The 26,715-nt window shown below is 44.1% G+C and overlaps 1 protein-coding gene across 3 annotated transcripts in view; it reads right to left on the bottom strand.

The window, feature by feature from the left end:
• Positions 1-26,715, bottom strand: part of smoc1 (SPARC related modular calcium binding 1) — a 248,922-nt gene that overhangs the window by 187,378 nt on the left and 34,829 nt on the right. For all 3 annotated transcript variants that reach the window (XM_063052100.1, XM_063052091.1, XM_063052109.1), the window contains exons 3-4: positions 22,474-22,589; positions 1,404-1,503 (exon numbers count right to left, since the gene is read on the bottom strand). In XM_063052100.1, coding sequence (XP_062908170.1) covers positions 1,404-1,503; positions 22,474-22,589 — 216 coding nt within the window. The remainder of the gene's footprint in view (positions 1-1,403; positions 1,504-22,473; positions 22,590-26,715) is intronic.

Below are 26,715 nucleotides of genomic sequence, written 5' to 3'. Positions count from 1 at the left end.
TCCATAGTCAAACACTTCCAGCACTGACTGTTATCAGCAGCTCTGCTAAATACTTTTTCCCACTATTTCAAGATGTGTGTTTTTTTTCTGGTTCATAAGCTTTTTTGTTTTATTCATTTGCTAACAGGTAGCGATATCTGTTCAGCTCATCATCCCTGCAATGGATAAAGGAATAACCATGCATCATCCCACAAGACCACTTTTCTCTGCAAAGCTGTAAATTCCTCATTCCACAATTACTCTTAAAGTGTCTGAAATACGCTCTACAAGTACAATGAATGAAATGTCTCCCCTCACTTCCTCCAGCAGATCCTCTGCCAATGACCTTGGACCAGTAACCTTTACATAATTTCAGCAGAGCTGTGGTCAGTTCACTGGTACACCCAGGTGGAGTCTGGTCTTACTTGTGGGACAGCACGGGAGCATGGCGCTGGCAAAACGCCATTTCAGCACTAGGTTCAATTCCGCTGCTGTCTGTAAGGAGTTTGCACGGTCTTCTCCGTAACTTCATGGGTTTCCTGCATGTGATCTGGCTTTCTGCCACATTTCACAGACATACAGGCTAGTAAATTAATTGGTCACATGAGTGTAATTGAGTGGTGTGGGCTCATTGGGCCTGTTAGCGTGCTGAATCTCCAAATAAATAAATACTTACTCATTAATCAGAAGGAATCGATTTCTTCTATCCTCTTGATCTATACCTCTCAGTGCATATCTTACACCTATCAGCCCTCCAAGGAAACTCACCTAACTTTTCCAACATCTCCAGGAGGACCAGATGGCATTCGAGCGAAAAATGAGACCTCGGCTTTCAGGAACCAAGTTAAGAAATATTTCTACACACAATCGGTGGCTGAAATTTGGAACAGCTGCTAATTCTAAAGCTGGAATTGTTAGGATTTTGCTAACCTAAGGTGTTGAGGCTTAAGTATGAAGGGTGATGGGGCAAAGAAAGTAAACGAAAATCATTTTGTATATTGTGGGACAAACCTTATAGCTATAAACACCAGTTATTACACAGTATGAGTGGAAATACTCAATCCTGAGCATTATACCTTATACGCTGCATGGCAGCACAAAACTGGTTCCTCCAGAGTATCTCATGACAGCTGCTGCCATGCTGTGTACGGTAAAAACCCACTGAAAGAGTTTAACGACTGAAGAAATTAGAATCAGCCAACAATGGTTCTCCACTCTTTAAAAGCAGGAACACTAGAACATCCATACAAGTGAAAGTTAAAATCATTACAGAGGAAAAGATAAATGCATAGATCAATTGAAATGGACTTTGCGTCACTCTGAATGGGGCCTGTTCTGAGTTTACCAATGCAAACGTAAGCGTACACAGATATCCATCATTCCTTGAATAAGTGACGGTGAACTCTCCAGCAATTGCACAGTACCTGAACACACTGGTGTTTGATTTTTAACCGAAGATCCACTCACTGGTTTTCCATCGGGAGTAACACACCAACAATACCCTGTGAATGTGTGGCACTGCACCTGTTCAGACAAAAGGGTCACTTCAGTTACTGAGGCATCAGGTTTGCACGTTGACAGGTCTGGACAGATTTAACGGCAGGTGGGGGAGGGTTGTGGCGCAGGAAAGGGAACTTCAAAATGAAATCAGCTTGGAACTACAGCTAACGTGTCCTCATGGTCAGTACCAAACTCCCTCTCTGTAGTCACCTGCAGCTCTACAATTCTCCTGTGAATTAAACAGCTCTTCAACGCTACCACTGTGAACATCCCAATTTTCAGTCCTCTTCTTCACTGCTTTTAAGTTAAATTCGATGCCATTTACACCAATAACTCCATGCCTTTCTCTTGCAGACAAGGCTAGCACACGTTGCACACACATGGAGGCTGGCAAAGCTGCACAGCTGGTAAGGCTGCTGCCTCACAATGTCAGGAACAGAGGTTCAACCCTGACCTCCTGTGCTCTCTGAGTGCACGTTGTACATTGTCCCCCGTGACCTAGTGGGCTGTCTGCAGGATAATTTGGCTCCTTTCCACGTCCAATGTCCCAAAGACGCTTTGGGAGGTGACTGTGGGCAGCTGTAAGTTCCTTCTTTTGTAGCTGAGTGCTCAGATCTTGGGGAAATGCTCAGGTGATGGGAATGTGGCAGGATTAAAATGGGACGAATGGAAATGGGTGGTCTACGGTCAAGGTTCCCGTTGCGTGCTTGCACCTGGACAGTCATGAGGCAGGGAGGGCAATCAACCACCAGTCCTTTTTAGTCAAGGGACATACATCGACATGAGCTGTTGAGTGAGGTACTGGAGGGTTGCAGTGCCAGGGATACCATAATCCCACCATAAGGACTCCACTTCAGGATGACGAGGGGAGAATGTTCTCACTGAACATGGCAGAATAAAATACATGGCTAGAGGTATCCTTAGACTGGAAGTTGGCAAGAAATCACCTTACTTTTGCTCCTCAATCTATTGCAAGTGTTCATCACAAAACACACTTCTCTCTCAATCCATTGTGTACAATCGAACACCTTTCATTGTGTACAGTAAAAGATGTTGACTCAAGTAGTGCTGCCAGGCTTAAAGGGAGGCTTAAGAGTGCTGCTGCTTGGAGTAGGCCTTGACCATCCAGTACTGGGAGGGGTTTATCCCGAGTACCATATCAGATGCATTGTCAGTACCATAGTCTCGAAGCACAGTCTCAAGACAGGGATTCTGGGAACAGAAAATAGGGTTTCAGGCAAATGGTCTTGTGAATATTAACAGAATCATAGAGTTATGCAGCACAGGCACTTTGGCTCAACTCATCCATGCCGACCAAGGTGCATGCCTAAGTTAGCCCCATCTGCCTGCATTTGGCCCACATCCAGTCACACCTTTGTTATCCACAAACCTGTCCAAAAAAGTATTTTTCTTCAACACTGCAAATGCATCCACTTTTACCATTTCCTCTTGCACAAAGAGAAGATGGGATGAGAATCCTGCGGAATGTGGCACGAGCGCGAGAGAAGCAGAGCAGAGGTTGGAGTGTGCCTCTGGGATCGACACTCGGTGAGAAGGGGAGTCAAAGGCCCATTGGGTCCCACCTCCATTTCAGATCCATTAAATCTCCATCTTCAACTAGTGTCCTTTGCTATACTGGACCTTCATTTCCACCACACAGCAGACTAAAACCTACCAGCATCCAGTAACAGACAATTAGAGAAACACACACAATACTGGATGGATTGAGCAGGTTATGCAGCATCAATGGAGGGAACTGGACAGTCAACACTTCGGGTCAAGACCTTTCATGCAATGTATTCCAGCACGTGCAGCCTCGTGTTTCTGACCGATAGTTAGTGCATGCCAACAAACCAGAATAGACCCAATTGCAATACACCACAGTCATTTGAGAATTTCTGAACTCATGACCACTTTCCTTCAACAGAAACCAATTAACCATGGTTAACGAAAGTCAGAAACAGAAACAAACTATGCACACATGTGTGCATTGACACAATAATAGATGGAAGCTCATGAATCTGGAAGGTCTGGTAAAAACAACAAAAGGTAGAGCAAATCATAGAAACACAGAAAACCTACAGCACAGTACAGGCCCTTCGGCCCACAAAGCTGTGCCCAACATGTCCTTACCTTAGAGATACCTAGGCTTACCCATAGCCCTCTATTTTTCTAAGCTCCATGTACCTATCCAAAAGTCTCTTAAAAGACCCTATCATTTCCACCTCTACCACCCGCTGCTGGCAGCCCATTCCACGCACTCACCACTCTGCGTAAAAAAAACTTACCCCTTACATCTCCTCTGTACCTACTTCCAAGCACCTAAAAACTATGCCCTCTCATGCTAGCCATTTCAGCCCTGGGGAAAAACTCAGGGTTGAAATGACTATCCACACAATCAATGCCTCTCATTATCTTGTACACATCTATCAGGTCACCTCTCATCCTCCATTGCCCCAAGGAGAAAAGGCCGAGTTCACTTAACCTATTCTCATAAGGCATGCTCCCCATCCAGGCAACATCCTTGTAAATCTCCTCTGCACCCTTTCTACGGTTTCCACATCCTTCCTGTAGTGAGGCGACTAGAATTGAGCACAGTACTCCAAGTGGTGTCTGACCAGGGTCCTACATAGCTGCAAAATTACCTCTCGGCTCTTAAAGTCAGTCCCACAATTGATGAAGGCCAATGCACCGTACGCCTTCTTAACCACAGGGTCAGCCTGCATAGCAGCTTTGAGTGTCCTATGGACTCGGACCCCAAGATCTCTCTGATCCTCCACACCGCCAACAGTCTTGCCATTAATGCTGTATTTTGCTATCATATTTGACCTACCAAAATGTACCACCTCACACTTATCTGGGTTGAACTCCATCTGCCACTTCTCAGCCCAGTTTTGCATCTTATCGATGTCCCGCTGTAACCTCTGACAGCTCTTCACACTATCCACAGCACCCCCAACCTTTGTGTCATCAGCAAATTTACTAACCCATCCCTCCACTTCTTCATCCAGGTCATTTATAAAAATCACAAAGAGTAGGGGCCCTAGAACAGATCTCTGAGGCACACCACTGGTCACCAAATAATGACAAAAATATGAAAAATATGAAAAGAAAATTGCAAGAAATATTAAAATTGAATGCACTTATCAACATATTTATTGTGAAGGGAAAAATGAGCCTACTGGAGAGAGCTACCGGTGATGCCATCTTGGTTCATAATAAGTGCTACAGAAATATTTGCTACAATAGTGCTTTGAGGTAGTTTTCACTGTACAAAAAGATGACACAAGACCAGCTCTACAAATACATTTGAAAGTCAAAAGGAAGAATTTGAGAATTCAGGCAAATTTTGAAGAAAATGTTAATGATGAAAATAACGGATCTAGATCCTATTTGCTCCAAGAGGACCACAACCTTGTCGTGGGTTAGAGGCTTGCGTGCCTCAGTGACCCAGAGAGTTTTGCTGGCTGCAGTCAGGGCTTTATGCTTTGGATCTCAGTAGGGTCACCTATGTCGAACAGGTCAAAAGGTAGAGGACAGACTAAGAGTGGTCCATGTTGGGAATGGCAAGGGTGGAGTGCCGCAAGAGGGGTGTGGGACAGGTGGCAGAGGAGTGCCAGCGGTTGGGGGGTGTAGTGCGGATGCAGACACCCCCAGCCCTGAGACACTAGTCAAAGGTCATTTGATTCCAAACAACTGGTATATTGATCATTACAGAATGTCTCTCTGGTTCTTCCCACTCCCTCCCCTCTCCATTCCCCTTTTCCTTCCCTGATTCCCCTCTCCTTGCCTTCTTCCCACTCTCAGTCCACAATAGAGACCCATATCAAAATAAGGTTCATCCTCTCTCACACGTCATGAAATTTGATTTTTTTTTTGCAGTAGCAATACAACACAATACATAAAATTACTGTAATTCTGTGCAAAAGTCTTAGGCACTCGAACTATATAGATGCATGCCTAAGAGTCTCCACCTGGGACTTGAATGAGTGTTAATAGAGAAAACTGAGAGGAAGCTACTGACACGATGAAGGAAGCCCTGAAGGCTGCTAGAGATGGAGAACCTTCATCGTGGCCCTAAACATCAGCAGCATAACAGACAGTACGTGTAAGTAAGGTCTTGTTTGAGCTATTTTATGTAATAACTTGGGAAATTGCTGATGTTTTAGACATAATATTCCAAAGTTGTCTAGAATCAGAAATAGTACCACTTAAATTGGCAAACTGAAGTCATCCTGGGGATCCTTATAATACATAATTGCAGGCCTTAGAGTTCAATATTAAGAAAATATACTTAAATCTGTAATGAAAACTGTTGAGCTCTTAGAGATCTATTATTTTACCAATGAGCTAGCATGAATTTGCAATGGGTAAGTCCCGTTAGTCAATTTTTTAAGTGAACACAAGCAATATCAATAGAGAACTTACACAAACAAGAGAAAATCTGCAGATGCTGGAAATCCAAGCAACACACAAAATACTGGAGGAACTCAGCAGGCCAGGCACCAACTGTGGAAAAGAGTACAGTTGACATTTCAGGCCAACACCCTTCGGTGGGACCCTTCATGTAATCGAGAAGTTTCTATGGATGTTGTCTATTTAGAAAGCCAAGTGATATCCCGCCAGGTTCCATGTAAGAGATTGTGAAAATCATAAGTCCTTAGAATTAACATTGTGACTTTGATCAAGAAAAAAAACATTGACTAGAAATGATTTCTGTGGCAGAATTCACAAGGTTTTATGAGGAAGGTGTAGTAGTTTATTATTGTCACGTGGACCCAAGTACAATAAAAAACTTGTCTTGCACACTGGTCATTCAGATCATTTCATGACATCAGTGTAAAACAATAACAGAGTGCAGAATAAAGTGTTACAGTTACAGAGTAAGTGCAGCGCAGGTAGACAGTAGGTGCAAGGTCAAAGCAAGGTAGATTGCGAGGTTAAGGATACATGTCATTGTACTAGGGAGCGAGTCAATGGTCTCATAACAGTGGGATAGAAGCTGTCCTTGAGCCTGGTGGTACATGCTCTCTGGCTTTTGTGTCTTCTGCCTGATGAGTGAGATGAGAAGGGGGGGAAGTCCGGTGTGAGTGGACTCTTTGATTATGTTGGCTGCTTTGCTGAGGCAATGAGAAGTACAGACAAGGTCAATTTTTCTAAGATGTAGTGATCTATGCCCAGAACACTGTGCAGTTTCCTGTGGTTAAGGGCACAACAGTTGCCTCATCAACCCGTAATGCATCTGGATAAGATGGCTTCTATGGTGAATCAATGGGCCTAAGCGCAACATGCCAAATTCCTTTAGCCTCCCGAGGAGGTAGAGGCACTGGAGAGCCTTCGTGGCCATGGCAACTACATGACTGAACCAGGACAGGCTACTACAGCACTGCCCCAATCAATAACTCCCTCTTTAGTTTTGCTGACATTGAGGGAAAGATTGTTGTCATGATACCATGTCACAGGTTTTTCAATATCCTTCCTGTACTCCATGATTTGAATTATGACCCATTACAAAGGAATCATCTGCAAGCTTGAAGTTAGAATTAGAGCAGAATCTGGCCACACTGTCAAAACTCATAAGCTTTTTAAGGAAAAATAATGAAATGGTAAATGGATTCAATTGGACACTTACAAAGGAAAAGTCTATTTCCTCTACAGCACAATTAGGATATAATCCTAAAATCTAAGTCTTAAAACACCCGATTCTTTATCACACCCAACAACCCAACTCAGAATTTGAGACCATGCCCTACAGACCACAAACACCCTCCTCAAAATCAATAGAAGTAATTACCCTCTATCTGCCCTGTCAGCTGCTCATAATATCCTAAATTTTTACTGAATCACCACATTGTCCTGAATGGAGGTGGAGGACGAGATGAATGTCCTTCCAGGTGAGGCAACACTTCACCTGCGAATCTGCTGGGGTCATCTATTGTGTCCAATGCTCCCGATACCACCTCCTCTACATTGGTGACACCATTGTAAATTGGGGGAAATGCTTCATCGAGCACCTCCACTCCATCCGCCACAAGCAGAACCTCCCAATAGTCAAACATTTTTAATGCCAATCCCCATTCCGATGTGTCGATCCATGGCCTCCTCTTGTGCCATGATGAGGTTGCCCTTAGGGTGGAGGAGCAACAGCTTATTTCCATCTGAGTAGCCTCCAACCTGATGGCATGAATATCGATTTCTCCTTCTGGTAAAATAAAATTCCCTCCCCCCTCCCCTCTTCTTCTGTTCCCTACTCTGGCCTCTCATCTCTTCTCACCTGCCTATCACCTCCCCTGGGACCCCTCCTACCTTCCCTTTCTCCTATAGTCCACGCTCCTCTCTTATCAGATTCCTTCCTCTCCAGCCCTTCTTCTTTCCAACCCACCCTGTTTCACCTATCACCTTCTAAATCCACCCCCCCACCCAACCTTTCTATTCTGACATCTTCCCCCTTCCTTTTCAGCCCTGAGAAAGGGTTTCGGCCCAAAATGTTGACTGTATTCATTTCCATAGATGCTGCCCAATCTGCTGCGTTCCTCCAGCATTTTGTGTGTGTTGCTCTGGATTTCCAGCATCTGCAGACTTTCTCATGTTTGTAATACAGCTACTGTCTCAGTTCCAGTGGGGAATGCACATTCCCTCTGTGACCAGGAAAGCTTCAGCTGGGCGGTCCAGTTTCCTCTCACGTTCCAAAGCGTGCAAGCTAGTAGGTTAACTGCCACTGGAAAATGCTCTTATCATGTAGGTGAGTGGCAAAATCCAGGATCTGTCAATGGGAAAGAGGTGATAACAAACATTCCTGCCTAGTGGAAACGAGGACGGTCAAGTCTGAAAAATGGATCGTTGCCATGGCAGTGACAGGAGCTAGCTTGCAACTTTCTTCCAGACAACAGCTTTCCGCCCTAGAACTTTCAACACTTCCGTGTGCCTAGGTGGCCAAAACTGTTTTCCAACAGCCTGCATCTTAAGCAAATCATTTTAAGTCGACAAAAAAAAACATGGGGAGCCTGAGAGATGCTTTCATGTCGCCAATCTTCAGCAGATTCCCAATAAAGTTGTCAGACTCCCAGTGAGTGAAACCACTTGGGTGACTCACGTTGCAGGAGCTGGAAAAATCGTCGGTGCAGTTTAATTATGTTGTAACCATTTTGTAAAGGTCGTAGGGATGATTCAGGATGGAATATGAAACCCAAGTACTTGGGAAAGACGGATATATCGGGTGATGAGTAAAGCAATACAGTTCAATAGTTGGCCTCTTGTTTCCCAGCTGAATACAGACAGCACTAAACCGGGGAGGGCAAAGCTGGAGGAGGACTTAGCCCTGTTATTGATTGTATTAGTGAATCAGAGCCATGTATGCCCTGAGGCAGCTCAAAAGGAAACGTGCAATGTGTGGTACAGAGTTAGCAGAGGGCAACTTAGGTCAGGAGCAGGACTCTCTGCAATCATTGGGAATGGACGAGCAGGTTATAAACCACTTGTTTCGTACTTGCCAAAAGGCAGCATGGGCTCGTGTAAATCTGGCAAGCAGGAAATAGTTCAATAGCCATTCTAGAGTCATCAAGGAGTGTTCCTGACTTTGGACAGCTGTTGCACGCACTGAAACTGAGGAGAGTGCCATTTGCCAGCACTAGCTTATCTCCCTCAAATGGGTGTAGTGGATCCTTGGGTGGTGTCGGGCATCAACAACAAGGGGCACCTATGCAAGATTTGATGAAACTTTGCTGGACATCAGTTGGAACACATTTTCCATTGACTTACCACCATACTTCAATATGGATGCACAATTAAAGTGCACTTTCTGAAAATTAAAAGGTTGCATGGTGGGGGGGGGTGATTCTGCTAGCACAGTTGCATGGGGGGGTTAATGCTTTTGCTTCTGCTTGTGTGAATGGCAGGGGGCAGTCTTTGGAGATTCCATGTTTCTATAATTTGTTTTATGGCGTTTCTTTGCATCGTGGATGTCTGTGAAGAGTACAAATTTCAGGTGGCATTCTGTATCATACTCTGACGCTAAAAGTACCTTTGAACATTTGAACTTTTTAAAAGGATGATTCCCCTGAGATGCTTGAGTTAAAAGGATATTCCATAAGGTAAATCCAGTCATTTTGTCTGCTTAAGGGATAAAAAACTTGAGATATTCCATTCTATCCTGCACACAACCCTCAATCCAAAGGTTATTGGAGACATCAACTCCACCATTTTAGAGGCTGCAGATGTTGGGAATCCACTGACATTCTCAAGATGCACAGCAGCTTTGTTTTCAATAGATTACATTATGAAAAAAGTGAATGAGTTGAAGGTGAAGATCAGCCTTCAAACAGCAAACGGACTCGAGGGGCTGAATGGTCGTATCCTGCTCCAAAGTTCCTTCACGTGAGGGGAAGAGAACATTACACATGCTCTTTAGTAAAGAAGTGAAGCCAGGTGAACAAAAATATTTAATGGCCAAAAAATAAAAGGTAATCATAGAAATACTTAACATTCAATCTGGAGAATTCAGATCAGAATACTTTTAATGATTTTCAAAAATAGTCAATATTCATAAATTTTCAAGGGCTCCACCAAGTTTGGTTAGTGGACTCAAAGCCTCTAGGGAACTGAATGGTGGTCAGTTATATATGAGATTAACCAAATTCCTGGTCTTAATTTTTTTTTATGTACTAAAAAATCAACCCTTCTCACATGATCTAGTCAGAGTTGTTTATGAGAATCACTCACTGGCATAGCCAAAAGGACATTACTGCTTTGAAATACTCCAGTTAAGAGCTGTTTTTTCTCAAAAGCGCACAGTAAAAATATCCAAACAAGTCTCCTTAGAATTCGAAAAATATGAAAACGTTAACTAGAAATGTCAGCTAATTGCACTGACAAATTAAGGTATCCAGTTTCAGAATCTTGAACAAATTCTGGCAAGAACCAGCAGGGCAATACCATTAAAAAATAATCTTCAAATTCTTAGTACATTGATCGATGTTTATTCCCAGGACAACTAGATCAAATATAGAAAGCTGAAAGACAGACAAAAGATCATATTTCTCATTACTCATGTGTCTAGATTAACTCTCTGGAGGTTTTATAAGTGTGGTGATGAAGCAGAATGGATCTTATTCAGTTACCTGCTCGAGCTCTACAACCCTATGAGTTAACTACTCTCCCAATTCTAATCTCAATCACCTCCAAGTTTAATTCAGCTGCAAAGACCCCAAGTCCCAAACCTTTCTTACTTTACTTTTCCTTTAAGGTACATTTCAAAATGTTCTTTCTGAAGCAAACATTTGATGACCTGTTTTACTGTTTTCTTATTTGGCTCTCTCCCAATTTCTCCCTGATAAAGTTCATGTACTGCACCTCATCACATTTAGCTCTGTTGAAAGGTGCAATGCAAACACTGGTTGTTTTTGTTGCCACTACAGCACAGCGCCGGTCATGTCCCTGACATGTTGCTGCCTTCAGCCATTCAAACCTTGTTCAAATTTCAAAATTCTCCAGTCTCTCTTCACACATCTCACCTACTTCAGCCACTCTTTATTCTTTCTCCATACCCTTTAAATACTCGGGCCTTTTAAAGCCTAGTGCAGCTGCTTTAAGTGGTCAAGTAATTTGTGCCAGAGAATTCCGCACAAATCATCTTTTGCAGAACAGTTACATTAGTCTCTTCTCAAATTCTTTGAGATTACCTTGAATTTCTGACTACTGCCTCCATCAGATCACTAGTCATTCCATTGCTTTGTAGTCTTTTTGCCGTCAACTTAACCTTCAGTGCTCCTGTGGGGCAAGCACTACCTTCTCAAATTTCTCTTCAAACTCCGCTTTCATGGCAACATCCTAGTTATATACACAGGACATTTTTCATTTCTTTGACATCACCATACCACCAAAACTATATACAAAATTCAACTGCAGCCCATAGTCATGCACCATTTCTTATAACAACACAGTAAATTACCACTCAGCCTACTGGATCCATACCCATGGGGAACATATACAGCAAGTGGCAGCACCCTCAACAACACTGACGTATGGCACAGGCTACACTTGGAGCTTTGCATGCATTTCTGGTTGCCCCTTTATAGGAAGGACACAGAGGATTTGGAAAGGGTGCAGAAGACATTTACCAGGATGGGTATGAGCTATTAGGAGCAGAATTAGGCCACTTGGGCCATTGAGTCTGTCTGCCAATCGATCATGGCTGACTTATTATCCCTCTCAACCCCTGCCTTCTCCACAGAACCTTTGACGCCCGCAAATTTGAATTGTTTTCTCTTGAATGCCAGCAGCTGAGGGAAGACCTGGTGGAAGTTTGTAAAATTGTGAGGGACACAGAAGGGGTGGACAGTAAGAATTCTTTTCCCAGGGTAGAAATGTCAATTAGAAGAAGATATGCTAGTTTGTAGCATTGTTCGCCGAGCCCGGAGGTTAGGTCGCAAACTTTTCGTCACCAGTCCAGCTGACATCATCGGTGCACAGTTGCGTGTTATTTCTGCCGAGTGCTCTCGTTTGTATTGATCAGACTCGTTGTTCTGATTGGTTGGCTGTCGCGCCAGCCGCTAGTCTCTGTTGGGTCCCGTAACCCTGACCATCGTGAGCATTGGTTCCTCGGGTGTCCAACTGATGATGCGCTCTGATGTCAACTCAACTAGCAACAAAGCGTTTGCAACCTAATTTCCAAGCTCAGCAAACAACCCTACAAACTAGCAGCTACCTCAGCTTCCAATCTTCTCTTTGATTTCAAAGAAGGCGTGCAATTTTAGGGGAGGATGGAACAGTTGAAGAAAATATGCAGTGCAAATTTTTCTCCCTCACAGAGAACGCCTCAAGCATGTCCATCCATTCTCTTCGCCATTAGCCTACACTAAGGGATATTTTACAGCAGTCAATCAATATAACAGCACCTGGACCAAGTCCACACAGTCACAGGGAGAACACACAAATACCACAGCCATTTCCTGAGGTCAGGATCAAACGGAAACCCAGGAACTGTGAGGTGGTGGTGATAACCACTCCCTATTCAACATCACTTCCTTTCTTTTGTAACTGTAATCGCCAATGTCCCTCCAATGTAATAGGCAAAATCTAAGAGTAACCTGCAGAAAACACTGGAGGAACTCAGTAGGTCAGGCAGCATCTATGGAAAGGAGTAAACAGTCGACGTTTCGAGCCAAGACCCTTCTCCAGGACTGAGAAGGAAGGGGTAGATGGCAGAATAAAAAGAGGGAGGGAGAGGAAAGACAATAGCTGGGAGGTGTCAGGTAAAAAGGACTGGTGGGTGGGAAAGGTCACAGGCTGGAGATGAAAGAATGTGATGGGAGAGGAGAGTGGACAATAGGAGAAAGGGAAGGATGAGGGGACAAGGAGGAAGTAACAGGCAGGTGTGAAGAAGTAAAAGGTCAGAGTGGGGTAGAGAGGAAGGGTGGATGGGTAGGGAATTTTGTTTACCAGAAGGAGAAATCAAAATTCATGCCATCAGGTTGGAGGGTACCCAGATGAAATATAAAGTGTTGTTCCACCACCCTGAGGGTGGCCTCATCTTGGCACAGGAGGAGGCCATGGACCAACATGTCAGAACGGGAATGGGAATCCGAATTAAAATGTTTGGCCGCCAGGAAGTCCTGCTTGTGGCGGATGGTGTGGAGGTGCTCGATGAAGCGCCCCCCCCCCAATTTACAACGGGTCTCACCGATGCAGAGGAGGCCGCATCGGGAGTACCGGACACAATAGACGACCCCAGCAGATTCTCAGGTGAAGCGTTGTCTCACCTGAAAGGTCTGTTTGAGGCCCTGAATGGAGGTGAGGGAGAAGGTAAATGGGCAGGTGTAGCGCTTGGGCCGCCTGCAGGGATAAGTGCTCTGGAGGGAGATTAGTGGGAGAGACAAATGGACAAGGGAATTGCAGAGGGAGTGATCCCTTTGAGTAGCGGAGAGTGGGGAGGGGCGGTGAGGTAAAAATATTATCAATGTACTCATAATCTAAGAGGACTCAGTTGCTGACAGCCTCGCTCCTTTGAATACTGAATTCATGAGGCATCTTTCCCCACTAAGATGAATAAAGCACAGGTTGGTATCCAAGATCAGATCGCCTGTCTGCCCAGTCACATCTATGGGAAGATCAATACAGAAAATAACAATGGGGAGTAGCAAGGCTGCACACAACCAACATGATAAATAGCTTCAGCAGTCTCTGACACGTTGTACAGCAAATTGCCCTCATGTAGCTCTTGAAGTCTATGGGCTTGAACCAGAATGCACTCCCCAACAGTCCCAATCTTACCATCCTGTGCTATATAAAAGAATCTCACAGAAAACATCAAACTGGCCCAGATTATTGCATGAAACAAAACTAATTCTTTCCATATCACAATGTGGCAGAACAGACAGGAATTGTTTTTAAATATGCCTGTCAAAAAAAGCCCAGTGCCTTATTGATGCAGAACTTAAATGTGAGAGTCTTTGTCAGTGTGCCATGCTTGTAACAGTAGTGCATTCCTCATAAATAGAACTGCTATTCACTATTTGGCTGTGCCTTCCTTTTTTCCCCAAGTCTTTGCAGCATTTTCAATCAAACACCTTACTGACAGAATATCCTTAGTTATAAAGCACAAGACAAACTGTGCAGTCAGAGTCTAGCCAACAACGTTTTCTGTGGTTATACAGGTTCAGAAGTCCAGATGTTCCCATGATTGCAGAGTCCTGTTCCATTTGCTCAGGATAAAGATGCTGCTCATGGCCGCATGCACCAAGATCTGGACAATGTGCAGCCATGGGCTGACAGAGCAGTAAGTATCACAACTGCCAGGAAATAACCTTCAACAACAAAAAGAAAAACTAGCTACAGTAGATGCTGGAAAGATTCAGCATCTGTGGAGATGGAAATGGTTACCATTTCAGAGTATGACATTTCCATCTGATAGAATATTAGCCATTTCCAACCCATTTTGTATATCCAGCATTTTCTTGTCTTATTTTGGATTTCTGGCATTTGCAGTTTTAAGCTTTCAAAATATATCACATAAAAACATAAATACAGCAGCTACAAGCAGTCTGGATATCTAGTCACACTTCCTGATGCTCTACAATCTTTTTCCATCATCTTCCCTCCTCACCATCAGTAGTACCTGCAGGAGGCACTGATCAAGAAGGGAACATCCATCATCATCCATGACACCATCCAAGCCATGCCATCTTCTCACACCTACCATCAGGCAGAATATAGAACATAAAACGTAGAAACCCACAGCACATTACAGGCTCTTCGGCCCACAATGTTGTGCCGACCATGTAACCTACTCTAGAAACTGCCTAGAATTTCCCTACTGCATAGCCCTCTGTTTCTCTAAGCTCCATGTACCTATCTAAGAGTCTCTTAAAAGACCCTATTGTATCCGCCTCTACCAGAGTCACTGGCAGTGCATTCCAAGCACCCACCACTCTCTGTGTGGAAAAACTAACCTCTGAAATCCCCCTTGTACCTTCTTCCAAGCACCTTAAAATGATACCCTCACACATTAGCCATTTCAGCCCTCGGATAAAGCCTTCACACAATCAATGCCTCTCATCATCTTATACACCTCTATCAGCTCACTTCTCATCCTCCGTCGCTCCAAGGAGAAAAAGCCAAGTTTACTCGACTGATTCTCATAAGGCATGCTCTCTAATCCAGGCAACATCCTTGTAAATTTCCTCTGCATACTCTCTATAGTATCTATATCTTTCCTGCCGAAAGGTTTTGGCCTGAAATATTGACTGCATTCTTTTCCATAGATGCTGCCTGGCCTGCTGAGTTCCTCCATCATTTTGTGTGTGTTGCTCATATCCTTCCTGTAGTGAGGTGACCAGAACTGGACACAGTACTCCAAGTGGGGTCTAACTAAGGTCTTATATAGCTTTAACATTACCTCATGGCTCTTGAACTCAATCCCACAGTTAATGAAGGCCATCACACCATACGCCTTCTTAACTACGCTGTTAACCTGTGCAGCAGCTTTGAGTGTTCTATGGACATGGATCCCAAGATCTTACTGATCCTTCACACTGCCAACAGACTTACCACTAATATTACATTCTGTCTTCAATTTTGACCTACTGAAATGAACCACTTCACACTTATCTGGGTTGAACTCCATCTGCCACTTCTCAGCCCAGTTCTGAATCCAAATGATGACTCGCTGTTACCTCTAACAACCCTCCAGACTATCCACAACACCCCCAACTTTGGTGTCATCAGCAAACTTACTAACCCACCCTTCTACTTCCTCATCCAGGCCATTTATAAAAATCACAAAGAAGGGTCCCAGAACAGATCCCTGCGGAACACCACCAGTTACCATTCTCCATGCAGAATACGACCCATCTACAACCACCCTTTGCCTTCTGTGGGCAAGCCAATTTTGGATCCACAAAGCAAGGTCTCCTTGGATCTCGTGCCTCCTTATTTTCTGAATGAGCCCTGCATGGGGAAACTTACCAAATGCCTTACTGAAATCCATATACACTACATCCACTGTTCTACCTTCAATGTGTTTTGTTACATCCTCAGAGAATTCAATCAGGCGCGTTAGGCATTACCTGCCCTTGACAAAGCCATGCTAACTATCCTTAATCAGATTATATCTCTCCAAATGCTCATAAAACCTGCATCTCAAGATCTTCTCCAACAACTTGCCCACCACTGAAGAAAGACTCACTGGTCTATAATTTCCTGGGTTATCTCTACTCCCTTATTTGAACAAGGAAACAATATTTGCAACCCTTCAATCCTTTGGTACTTCTCCCATCCCTACTGATGATGCAAAGATCATTGCCAGAGGCTCAGCAATCTCCTCCCTTGCTTCCCACAGCAGCCTGGGGTATATCTCATCCAGTCCCAGCAACTTATCACCTTTCAAAAGCTCCAGCACATCCTTTCTTGATGTCTACACCTCAAGCGTTTCAGTCTGCTATAATTCATCCCCACAATTATCAAGGTCCTTTTCACTGGTGAATAGGCAGAAGATAGAGAACACATACAAAATGCTGGAGGAACTCAGCAGGCCAGGCAGCATCTATGGCAATGAGTACAGTCAAAGTTTTGAGCCAAGACCCTTCCTCAGGACCACCCCCCCCCCCACTTTCGAGGAAGGGTCTCGGCTTGAGACATCGACTGCAGTCCTTTCCATAGTTGCTGCCTGGCCTGCTGAATGCCTCCAGCATTTTGTGTGTGTGGCTTGGATTTCCAGAATCTGCAGAAATTCTGTTTGTGAGAAGATACAGAAGCCTGAAGTCTCACACCATCAGGTCCAAGAACAGGTACTTCCCTTCAACTGTTTGATTCACGAACCAACCCGCTCACCCCCAATCATCTGCTTAGTAGAGCAACGCTTTGACCACTTTGCACAACAATGGACTTGCGGTTTTTTAATGTTTCCCTGGAGTGTTATGTATCTGACACTGTTAAGTTTTTCACTGCACCTGTGCATATATATACTAATGATAATAAACTCAACTCTGAGTTTGAAAGCATCAACCAGACTGACTGGATATTCTGCATCTGGCTATTTAAGCAGAGCACCAACACCAACTTCTTGCCCTTTCAATGATAATTAGGTGCCAGAGGGACACGAAGTCACTCAGCACAGAAACAGGCCTTTTGGTCCACCAGGTCAACTACTCATCAACACCAATCACACTTACCACCACTCGGTCTGTAGCCTTTTATGCCTTTCTGTGCTTTTCTTTAGATGTAGTCACAGAGCAAACTCAGTCACTTTAGGTTACAATCAGCCTCACGTTGGTATTAACATCATCATGATAGTAGTGTCACTAAAACTGAGCACGCAGGTACAGCAGGCGGTGAAGAAAGCTAATGGCACGTTGGCCTTCATAACAAGGGGAGTTGAGTATAGGAGCAAAGAGGTCCTTCTGCAGTTGTACAGGGCCCTGGTGAGACCACACATGGAGTATTGTGTGCAGTTTTGGTCTCCAAATTTGAGGAGGGACATTCTTGCTATTGAGGGAGTGCAGCAAAGGTTCACGAGGTTAACTCCAGGGATGGCGGGACTGTCATATGTTGAAAGATTGGAGCGACTGGGCTTGTATACTCTGGAATTTGGAAGGCTGAGAGGAGATCTGATTGAAACATATAAGATTATTAAGGGATTGGACACGCTAGAGGCAGGAAACGTTCCTGATGTTGGGGGAGTCCAGAACCAGAGGCCACAGTTTAAGAATAAGGGGTAAACCATTTAGAACGGAGTTGAGGAAAAACTTTTTCACCCAGAGAGTTGTGGATCTGTGGAATGCTCTGCCTCAGAAGGCAGTGGAGGCCAATTCTCTGGATGCTTTCAAGAGAGAGTTAGATCGAGCTCTTAAAGCTAGCAGAGTCAAGGGATATGGGGAGAAGGCAGGAACAGGGTACTGATTGTGGATGATCAGCCATGATCACAGTGAATGGCGGTACTGGCTCGAAGGGCCGAATGGCCTACTCCTGCATCTATTATCTATTGTCTGTTGTGATCATATCTCAAACAAGAGAAGATCTGCAGATGCTGGAAATCCGAGCAACACACACAAAATGCTGGAGGAACTCAGCAGACCAGGCAGCATCTATGGAAAAGAGTACAGTCGACTTTCAATCCTGCCGAGGGGTTTTGGCCTGAAATGTGGACTGTACTTTTTTCCAGGATGCTGCCTGGTCTGCTGAGTTCCTCCAGCATTTTGTGTTAATGACAGTAGTGATGAGCATTGACATTGCTGCATCCAGCGATATTGATCCAGGAGGTTCTTCAGAAGTCGCGAATGAGGCACAAATCTTGCAATTATAGTCATTTTATCAGGTGTTCAAAACAAAAAATTATGGTAACCAACTCACTCTATTGTAGAGAGAAAATGAAGATGGAGAACAAAAAAAAGACAAAGAGATAAAGAAGTTGTGATCATATTATACGAAAATCTAGATCACCAGAGAGCTAAAGCACATTCTGGTGATAAGAAGTAGCCTATGAAATAGTCAAGTTCAGTGTCATTATACAGGCTGTAGAGAAACTTCTAGAAAAATACAGAATCAGCTATACTACAATTACTGAAAACTCACTGAACAATTCCACATATACACTCCTGTACAAAAAATCTTAGGCACATTTATTTCGCTCGGGTGCCTAAAACTTTTGGACAGTAATTTGTCAAAGTGGAGCAGACAGCGAGTTTGTAAATCTGGCAGAAGCAAAGGAAGTTGGGAATGGTGAGGGTGCAGCACAGTGGGAGGGGTATGGGACAGGTGGCAGAGAAGGGGTGCCAGGGGTGGGGTTTGGCACGGGTGCAGATACCCCCAGCCCTGACACACCAGGCAAGGTCATCCGATTTCAAACAATTGGGTTATTGATCATTACAGAATGTTTCTCTGGTGCTTCCCTCTCCCTCCCCTCTACCTTCCCTTTTTCCCAACCAGGATTCCCCTCTAACTTCTCCCTTCCCATTCTCAGACCACAATAGAGACTCATATCAGAATCAGGTTTATAATCACTCACATATGTGTCATGATTTTATTTTGTGGCCGCTGTACAGTGCAATACATAAAATTACTACAGTACTGTGCAGAAGTCTTAGGCTCCCTAGCTAAAATACTGTATGTGCCTAAGACTTCTTCACAGTGCTATAGGTGATCGTACAAATATATAAGCAAGCATAGGAAAAGTTAGACTATTACAAAAATAACAATTTTATACCCTAGTCTGACAACACACAGCACAGAGCAGGATGGGTATACTGCTGTTTTCATTTCACCTTGATGAGGTGGTCCTGTCAGTGCGAACACCACATTCGGCATCACAATGATAAATCTGTTCAGGAGGACTTCGCTTCTGTGCAGCTCTTGAATTGCATTTTGTCACTGATCAAGTTTACTAATATTAACTTGTTAAAAGGAATAGGAAGCACATTTATATAATGGCCAATCACAGCTCACACACTTGGTGAAGACACATATTCCACGAAATAGTAATTCCCTGCACCCCCAGCACGCAGTGGCTCTGGCTTTGGAAAGCCACCGAAGCCTCTCCCACAACACTTCCTGCTCCCGGGTGATCAAGAGTAATAGGGGTACGGGAATACCACCCCCAAATTCCCCAAGTCATACACCACCCTCAGAAATCACTGCTCCCTCAAGTTCAAGAAGAGATTTTCAGCACCATTTTCTCACTGCCTGTTAGGATTACGCCTTAACATCCGCCCACGATCTGTGTCCATGTGGGGTTCTTTGAGGCTCTTCTGTTCCCTCCTATATCCAAAAGATGTGCTGGTTGGTAGTTTACTGGGTCACTGCAGATTGCCTCAAGTTGTATAGGTGAGTAGCAGAATCGGGGGTGGGGGGATTGACTGAGAATGAGATGAGAATGAAAGATGGAATTAAAGTAGGATTGTTGTAAATGGGTCAGTGCAGCCTCTGTGAGCAGAAGGGCCTGATTCTGCACAACATGACTCTATGTATCTAAAAAGTTACTGTTCTTTTATTTAGTCTTGACCACATCCAATATTTTCTCACTAATGTACTTCCTCAGGCCTGACACTTCCACCAAAGCAGCCACAGAAATGAGTTTATATTACCTCATATAAACAACCATTTCCCTGCCCTCTGCTTGAGATTATTGACCCACAGAGGCTGGCATGGATACAAACTTGCCCACACAAAGTTTTTCCCTGCTCTTGAATGGACCCGTGGGTTCATATAACAGAGCAATCCCTCACAAAGCAAAATCTATTCTTCCTGAAAGATATCTTCCATCTTAAAGGTCTCAATGGCTTAAAATCCATTGGTTCTATTATGGCTATTCAAATTATTGAGCATGCCTGCAAGAAAATGAATCCCAGGGATGTATATGGTGACATATATGTACTTTGATAATAAATTTACTTTGAACTTTAACTAATTAAATGAAAAGATTCCCAAACCCAACAATAGTAAATAAGAGGAACAATTAAAACTATATGGTGAAAGAAAATCTCTTGCATACAGTGTGCAAAGGACACCGTTAATTATCTCTGGGTTAGAAGGTTATAAATTTAAGTCCCACATCGGGATTTGAATAGTCATGACATAGACTGGTACTCCAGTGCAATTAAGATTAGCTGTATGTGTCACATGTACATTGTAACATACAGTGAAATGTGCCATGTGTGTCAACAACCAACACAGTCCAAATATATGCTGGGGACAGCCCAAAATATCACCCTGTCTTCAGCTGCAACATAGCAGGCCCACAACTTACTAACCCTAAACCATGTGTTCATCCATCGTCGACGTCAATGAGGACCTCAACACTATTATGATGGCTTCGAGACTAGCACGTGGTTTGGATTTAAGTGAGGAAGAGTTGCGTAGCATCAGCCTCACTCTCTCTTCCCAATTCCCGTCTGGATCCAGTGGCAAGACTGAGTCTAGATGGCTGGAGATGCGACTAGGCGCTGTGGATGACCAGGACATCTTCTGTGTCTTGTCCTGCTCTACACGTTCCACAACGCTTGCAGAGACCGCCTTCTTGACCGTTGGACCTTCTATCGGTCTCGTCCGCTCAATCCGCTGGAGTCTGTCTTCACATGCTGGGATAGACAACTCCCTATCTCACCGAGGGTTTGAGACCCATCGGCTACCCTCACCTGGTTTAGCCGGCTTGTCGAAGCCATTGCCCAGGGTGTGGCTACTGTCGCATGCAAACAGCTACGGGGAGCCACAGGTGAGAGCTGTGCGCCAGATGGGGGCCAAAGGTGGACTAACCACCTTGAAAAGGACGCGACATGTACCCCCACCAGAGGTGCTACCCCTCCCTGACACCTCATACTACCCTAAACCATAGTGTGAGAGGAAGTCCACATGATCACTGGGAGAATGTACAAACTTCTTACAGACAGCGGCTGGAATCGAACCCCGATCTTTAGTTGGCACCGTTAGAGCATTACGCTAATATACTCCTGCAGTATTTTGTTATCTGATATTCCATTTTTCAAAAGTAATATGAAATTAAGTCAGACAGATGTTGTAGAATGTACAGAAAAATGTGGAAAAATATTTTCTGTACGACAGCATTATCCATCAATCAACTCATGAGTTGGCTGATCATTCATCACATTTGTGTAAGACTTACAAGCGGGGAAATGCTCATGGGTTTTGCTTGTGTCATTATACCTGTCATTATACACAGCACTGTCATGAACACCTCTACTCAGAGGGGTCAGACTGGAAACTCTGCAACAGTTGAAGGAGTTAAGGCAACTAGCAAGTTATTCCTGAATAGTGAAGTTGTCTTCACTTCATCGATTACATCAGTATTTGTTCTCACAATCTAGTTAGAAACATCTCTGGTAGGTTTTAAACTGGAAAAGAAACAGGAAGATCCTACACCTTAAAATCAGTGGTTAACTTTTATTGCATTAGCAATAAAATCTTCACTTCCATCCAGTGTACAATATATAGAAGGGAAGTGTGGTGGTGGTGATGAGACAGGATTTGCAGATCTCAAAAACCTCCTCAAATTGTACTTCAACAGTCAAAGTTTATTTTCAAAGTATATAAACTTTATACAACCTTGAGATTTGTCTCTTTATAGGCAGTCACAAAAACAAAGAGACCCAATAAAAAAGAAAACCGTCAAACACCCAATGTGCGTTGAAAAAAAACAAATTGTGCAACAATAAAAGTAAGCAAACAACATTCAGAACTGAAGTTCACGAAAGTGAGTTCACGACCACAGGCGCAATGCGAAGAGAAAGACACAGTAATTGAGGAAGTAATAAATAAATTAAGACAAAATAAGCACAGAAATATAAAGAGCCCAAGGGAAACATAACAATCTCCATTTACAGGTTGATGTGATAAAACACCAAGGTGCTCATTGGAGTCCATACAAATAAAAACTGATCTACTAAACGGCGCTTCTGATTAAAGTTCACCAACCTAAAAACCTTTAACACCTTTACACTCTTATATATGAGGAGACAGGCTTCTTCTCCACACTCCCTCCCGTTAGCTTACCTGAGCAAATGAGCCATCCTCGTTACACTCTGGAATAAACACCGGTTCCTGTGGTTTTTTGGCCTGTTCCTGTGCCTGCTGTGCCCTCTCTGTCCGACACTTGGTTGGGCCTGTCTCTGTAAAATGAGAGCAGATTTTATTACTGTTGTACTTACAGAATATTGTGACTCGTCGGGATGCTACCCGCTCTGCTCTTGCATGAACCTTTGGCCTCAGTCACGGCAATAGTGAAAACTGCTCCATTAAAATGAGAAACCTCCATTCACCTATAAAGAAAGTTTCCAAGCAAGTGCAAGTCGGAGCTATTTTCTAAATATTGCTTGTGTTGAAATGACACACAAGGAGGTGCTGAACAGCTTTAGCATAGTTTGTATTTGTGGACGTTTTGTCCAGGATCTTGAACTTACAGGAGTTTGAATATTGCTTGAATTAGCAGCCATCAGCCAGTCGAAAAGCTTGAGTACAAAAAACATACACCTTGTTGTGCAGCCCTGGGCACATTTTTCCCACCTTCTGAGCACACTCCTTCCTATCACTGGAGGAAGGGAAGCTAACAAGGTGGTTAGATTTACAGTAGTGCCAATGGCAAGTCAAAAATAGACCTGTTAATGAGAAATTACAGTAATTGGCTACCCCTCTTGACCCAAGTTTGCACAGAGAATGAAATTGCATCAAATACACAACTTGCATTCGTTCCTGAGCAGCACCACTTCTCCTTCAGGTTCCCAAGAAACTGAATGGCACACTGCAACATACCAGGGGTGATTGATAAGTTCGTGGTCTATGGTAGAAGGAATCAATTTTAGAAAACCTAGCACGTTTATTTTTCAACATAGTCCCCTCCTACATTTGCACACTTAGTCCAGCGGTCATGGAGCAAACAGATCACTTCTTTGTAGAAGTCGGCGTCTTGGACCTGCAGAAAGTGGTCCACAGCAGGGGTGATTGATAAGTTCATGGTCTAAGGTAGCAGAAGATGCGTTATTAACTTCAAACTTTCTGCATAATCACTCAAAGAGTTGAACTGCATGTGCACGTAACGAGAGCTGTATAACTCATCTCCTACCTTAGGCCACGAACCTATCAATCACCCCAGCTGTGGACTACTTTCTGGAGGTCCAAGACGCTGACTTCTACAAAGAAGGGATCCATATGCTCCACAACTGCTGGACTAAGTGTGTACATGTAGGAGGGGACTATGTTGAAAAATAAATGTGCTAGGTTTTCTAAAATTGACTCCTTCTACCACAGAGCATAAACTTATCAATCACCCCTCGTAGCTACACTCAAGTCCAAGTCAGAATCCTACCCTACCCAGGTAAATCTCTTTATTGAAAAAAAAATAACATCTGCCTAAAGTGAAGGAAATGCAATTCCAGCTCAGCACCATCAGGAGTCTGGTGATCCTGGACACAAATGGAAATGGCAGCGGAACCAACAGGGTAATAAATGATCGTGTCTCTGCAGTGATCTTGCTGTTGAAATATAGAGGAGTGTCAAATGTAGTTTACTTGATCCAAGAGCAAAATTCTCCAACTTCATCAGGAGAAGCAGACCAAGGTCAGTATTCATTCCCGAGCCAACATCCCAGCACTAAGGATGAAGTTACATTGGGCAGCTACATTGTCTGCATGACAGACAGCAGACTCCTGAAACAGACATTCCTTCCTGTATTCTGTCACTGGACAGGACTACCAGGCAGAGAGAGGAAATGATTCAGGGGAGTGCTCAAAGTTTCCTTGGAAAAGATAACATGGCTATTAACGTCTGGGAATCTCTGGCCCATGAGCACTCGGTGTAGAGGAAACTCAGGATAGTACCGAGAATCAAGTCTGTGCATGTGGTGGGAGGAACTGACTACGTCACTAACTACTTGCCTGCCACATCATCCACTGCCTGCCCAATCCAGAATGAATGCAAACTATCCCAGATGCTGAGAGACTGCCTAAGAAGACTGCCAAGGGACCGCTTGGTAGTGCAGTGGTTGGCACAGTGCTTCACAGCACCGGGTATAATTTCCGATGCTGCCTGCAAGGAGTTTGTGCCTTCACCCTGTGACTGTGTGGGCTTCCTCCGGGTGCTCCGGTTTCCTCTCACTGTCCAGAGGCCTATCAGTTAGTAGGCTAATTGGCCGTTGTAAATTGTCCCGTGATTAGGCTAGGGTTAAATCGAGGGATTGCTGGGCGGTGTGGCTTGAAGGGCCGGGAGAGACTATCCCATGCTGCATCTAGATAGATACATAGATAAGATCGCAGTAACACGGGCAGAAAAGGAGCTGGGGTACAGAAGACAAAGTGGTATATATTGATGATTTCCTGATGGAAGAGAGGCACGTGGTGGGGTTTCTACGGGCTACTATAGTAACATTTTGTCTTTCATATAAATGACCTCTACCTGCTAATAAAGTCCAATGTCAATAAATCATGAGCAGACCGTTAAGTGCCACGAATGATGGCAGCAGTTTTCAGGAGGGCCAAGGCTGGTGGGTGGTGGACAGACACATTTCAGGTGTGAACTAATGTCGCAAGGATACTCTTTGGGAGAAACCATATGTTGTGACAGCAAGTATAAACTGCAAGTGTAGCTAAAATGTATATTAGATATTGTAAACCCATACACCAGTACAATTAAGCTCTGATAAATTATTTTTCCTCTGATGATATATCACATACAATTGTGGGCAACTCACTTCAGGATGTCAAGCGCTTGGTGAGGGAACAGAGGAAGTTTTATCAGAATGGGCATATGGATTGGAGTTAATGCCTGTGGACAGTCTAGATAAACTGAGACTTTTTTCCTTCGATCAAGAAGGTTAAGGAGGTTATGCAAAACAATGAGAAGTTTTGGTAGAGAAAGCAGGTAAAAATAATTCCTTAAACATACAGTTTGGCAATCAGAGGTTGGACGTTTGAAATAATTGGCAAAAGCGACAGACAGGAAATGAAAAAAGGTTCTTTAAGATTTGGACATCTTACCTGATAGCTCAATGGAATCAGCTTCAAAACAAACCTACATAAAGCAATTAGTTATGTACACTACTTAGCAAGGTTAATTTGTTTGAAGTTTGTGAGGAGAAAGCTGGGGACCTGGTCTAAATGGGATGGCTGTGACAGTCAGGGATGTGACAGAGAGCGAATGAGCTCCCTATGCACTGAAAGATTCTATCCCTTAGAAATTCATCAACTCTATTTTTGGAGCATTAAATAATCACCGTGCCTTGCCCCTGTGATATTTCAGTCCTCAGATTATGATCTTGCATCACGATCGTCGGGCAAATGCATGAGCAGAGGCTTTTTTTGCAGTGAGTAACCCTGCCATATTTGCGAAGCAGCAGAGTCACAATGTTTGCTGTGTGAGTTTCAAGCAGCTGCCGTCAGTTAACCAAGCAGCAATGATGGCAGTGTTTCAGCCCTTAAAGGGACACTCTCTGAGACCACCCAACAGCCGCCGCCCCCCGGCAGATATGCAGGACTGCCATTGGAGGACTGCAGAGAGTGCGGGGTTCACAGGCTGCGCACTGAAACACTGGTACATGGATGTACACCAGGCAACAAGGAACCCTCAAGGACTGAGAGTGGGGTAGGAGGGCGGGACAGTTCCAGTGGGGGTGAGGGCCCTGACTCAACGCCCGAAACTAATGCCATGATCCCACAAGAGCTGGCAAGGTGAAAGCGTTAGTAATTAAAATTTCTCATTGCCGATATGGACTCCAACTGAAGCATTCAAACATACTGACATACTCACACATCCATGCGTGGAGCCACTAACTTAGGAACGACGCTGGCAGATTATAGACTAGGCCTTGACAACATTCAGAGACAACTAGCTATTAGGAGGGCAAGTGGTCAGAGGGGCTGAGCCCCCTCCTCTTCAGCACCTGAAGGCTACCAAAGAAGCTCCTCCTCATAGGGCAATCGGGATCCCAGGCCCAAGCCAGAGCCAGGGGGGAGAAGGCATGAACATCCATGGCAAGCGCATCACTTGATATCCCCTCTTCACCAATACACTGCACTGTGAAGCCTCAGCGCAATCTACATTAATCTGTTGGCACACTGGTCCAGTCCCTCACAGAAACCCTGGACACTAATTACTTGTGCCCTGATACTTAACACTGCAGGGTTTCCTGGTGGATCTGTCTGATATTTAGAGAATTATCTCTAATTTTGCCAAGCTCAACAACCTGCTGAGGAGGCAGAGGGGTGGGGGGAGAGGACAGGATGGCGAGGATGAAGAAGATTTGGA

Source organism: Mobula hypostoma, chromosome 1 (genome assembly GCF_963921235.1).
Source record: "Mobula hypostoma chromosome 1, sMobHyp1.1, whole genome shotgun sequence".
Lineage (NCBI taxonomy): Eukaryota > Metazoa > Chordata > Chondrichthyes > Myliobatiformes > Myliobatidae > Mobula > Mobula hypostoma.
This window is presented reverse-complemented; position numbering and strand designations above follow the sequence as displayed.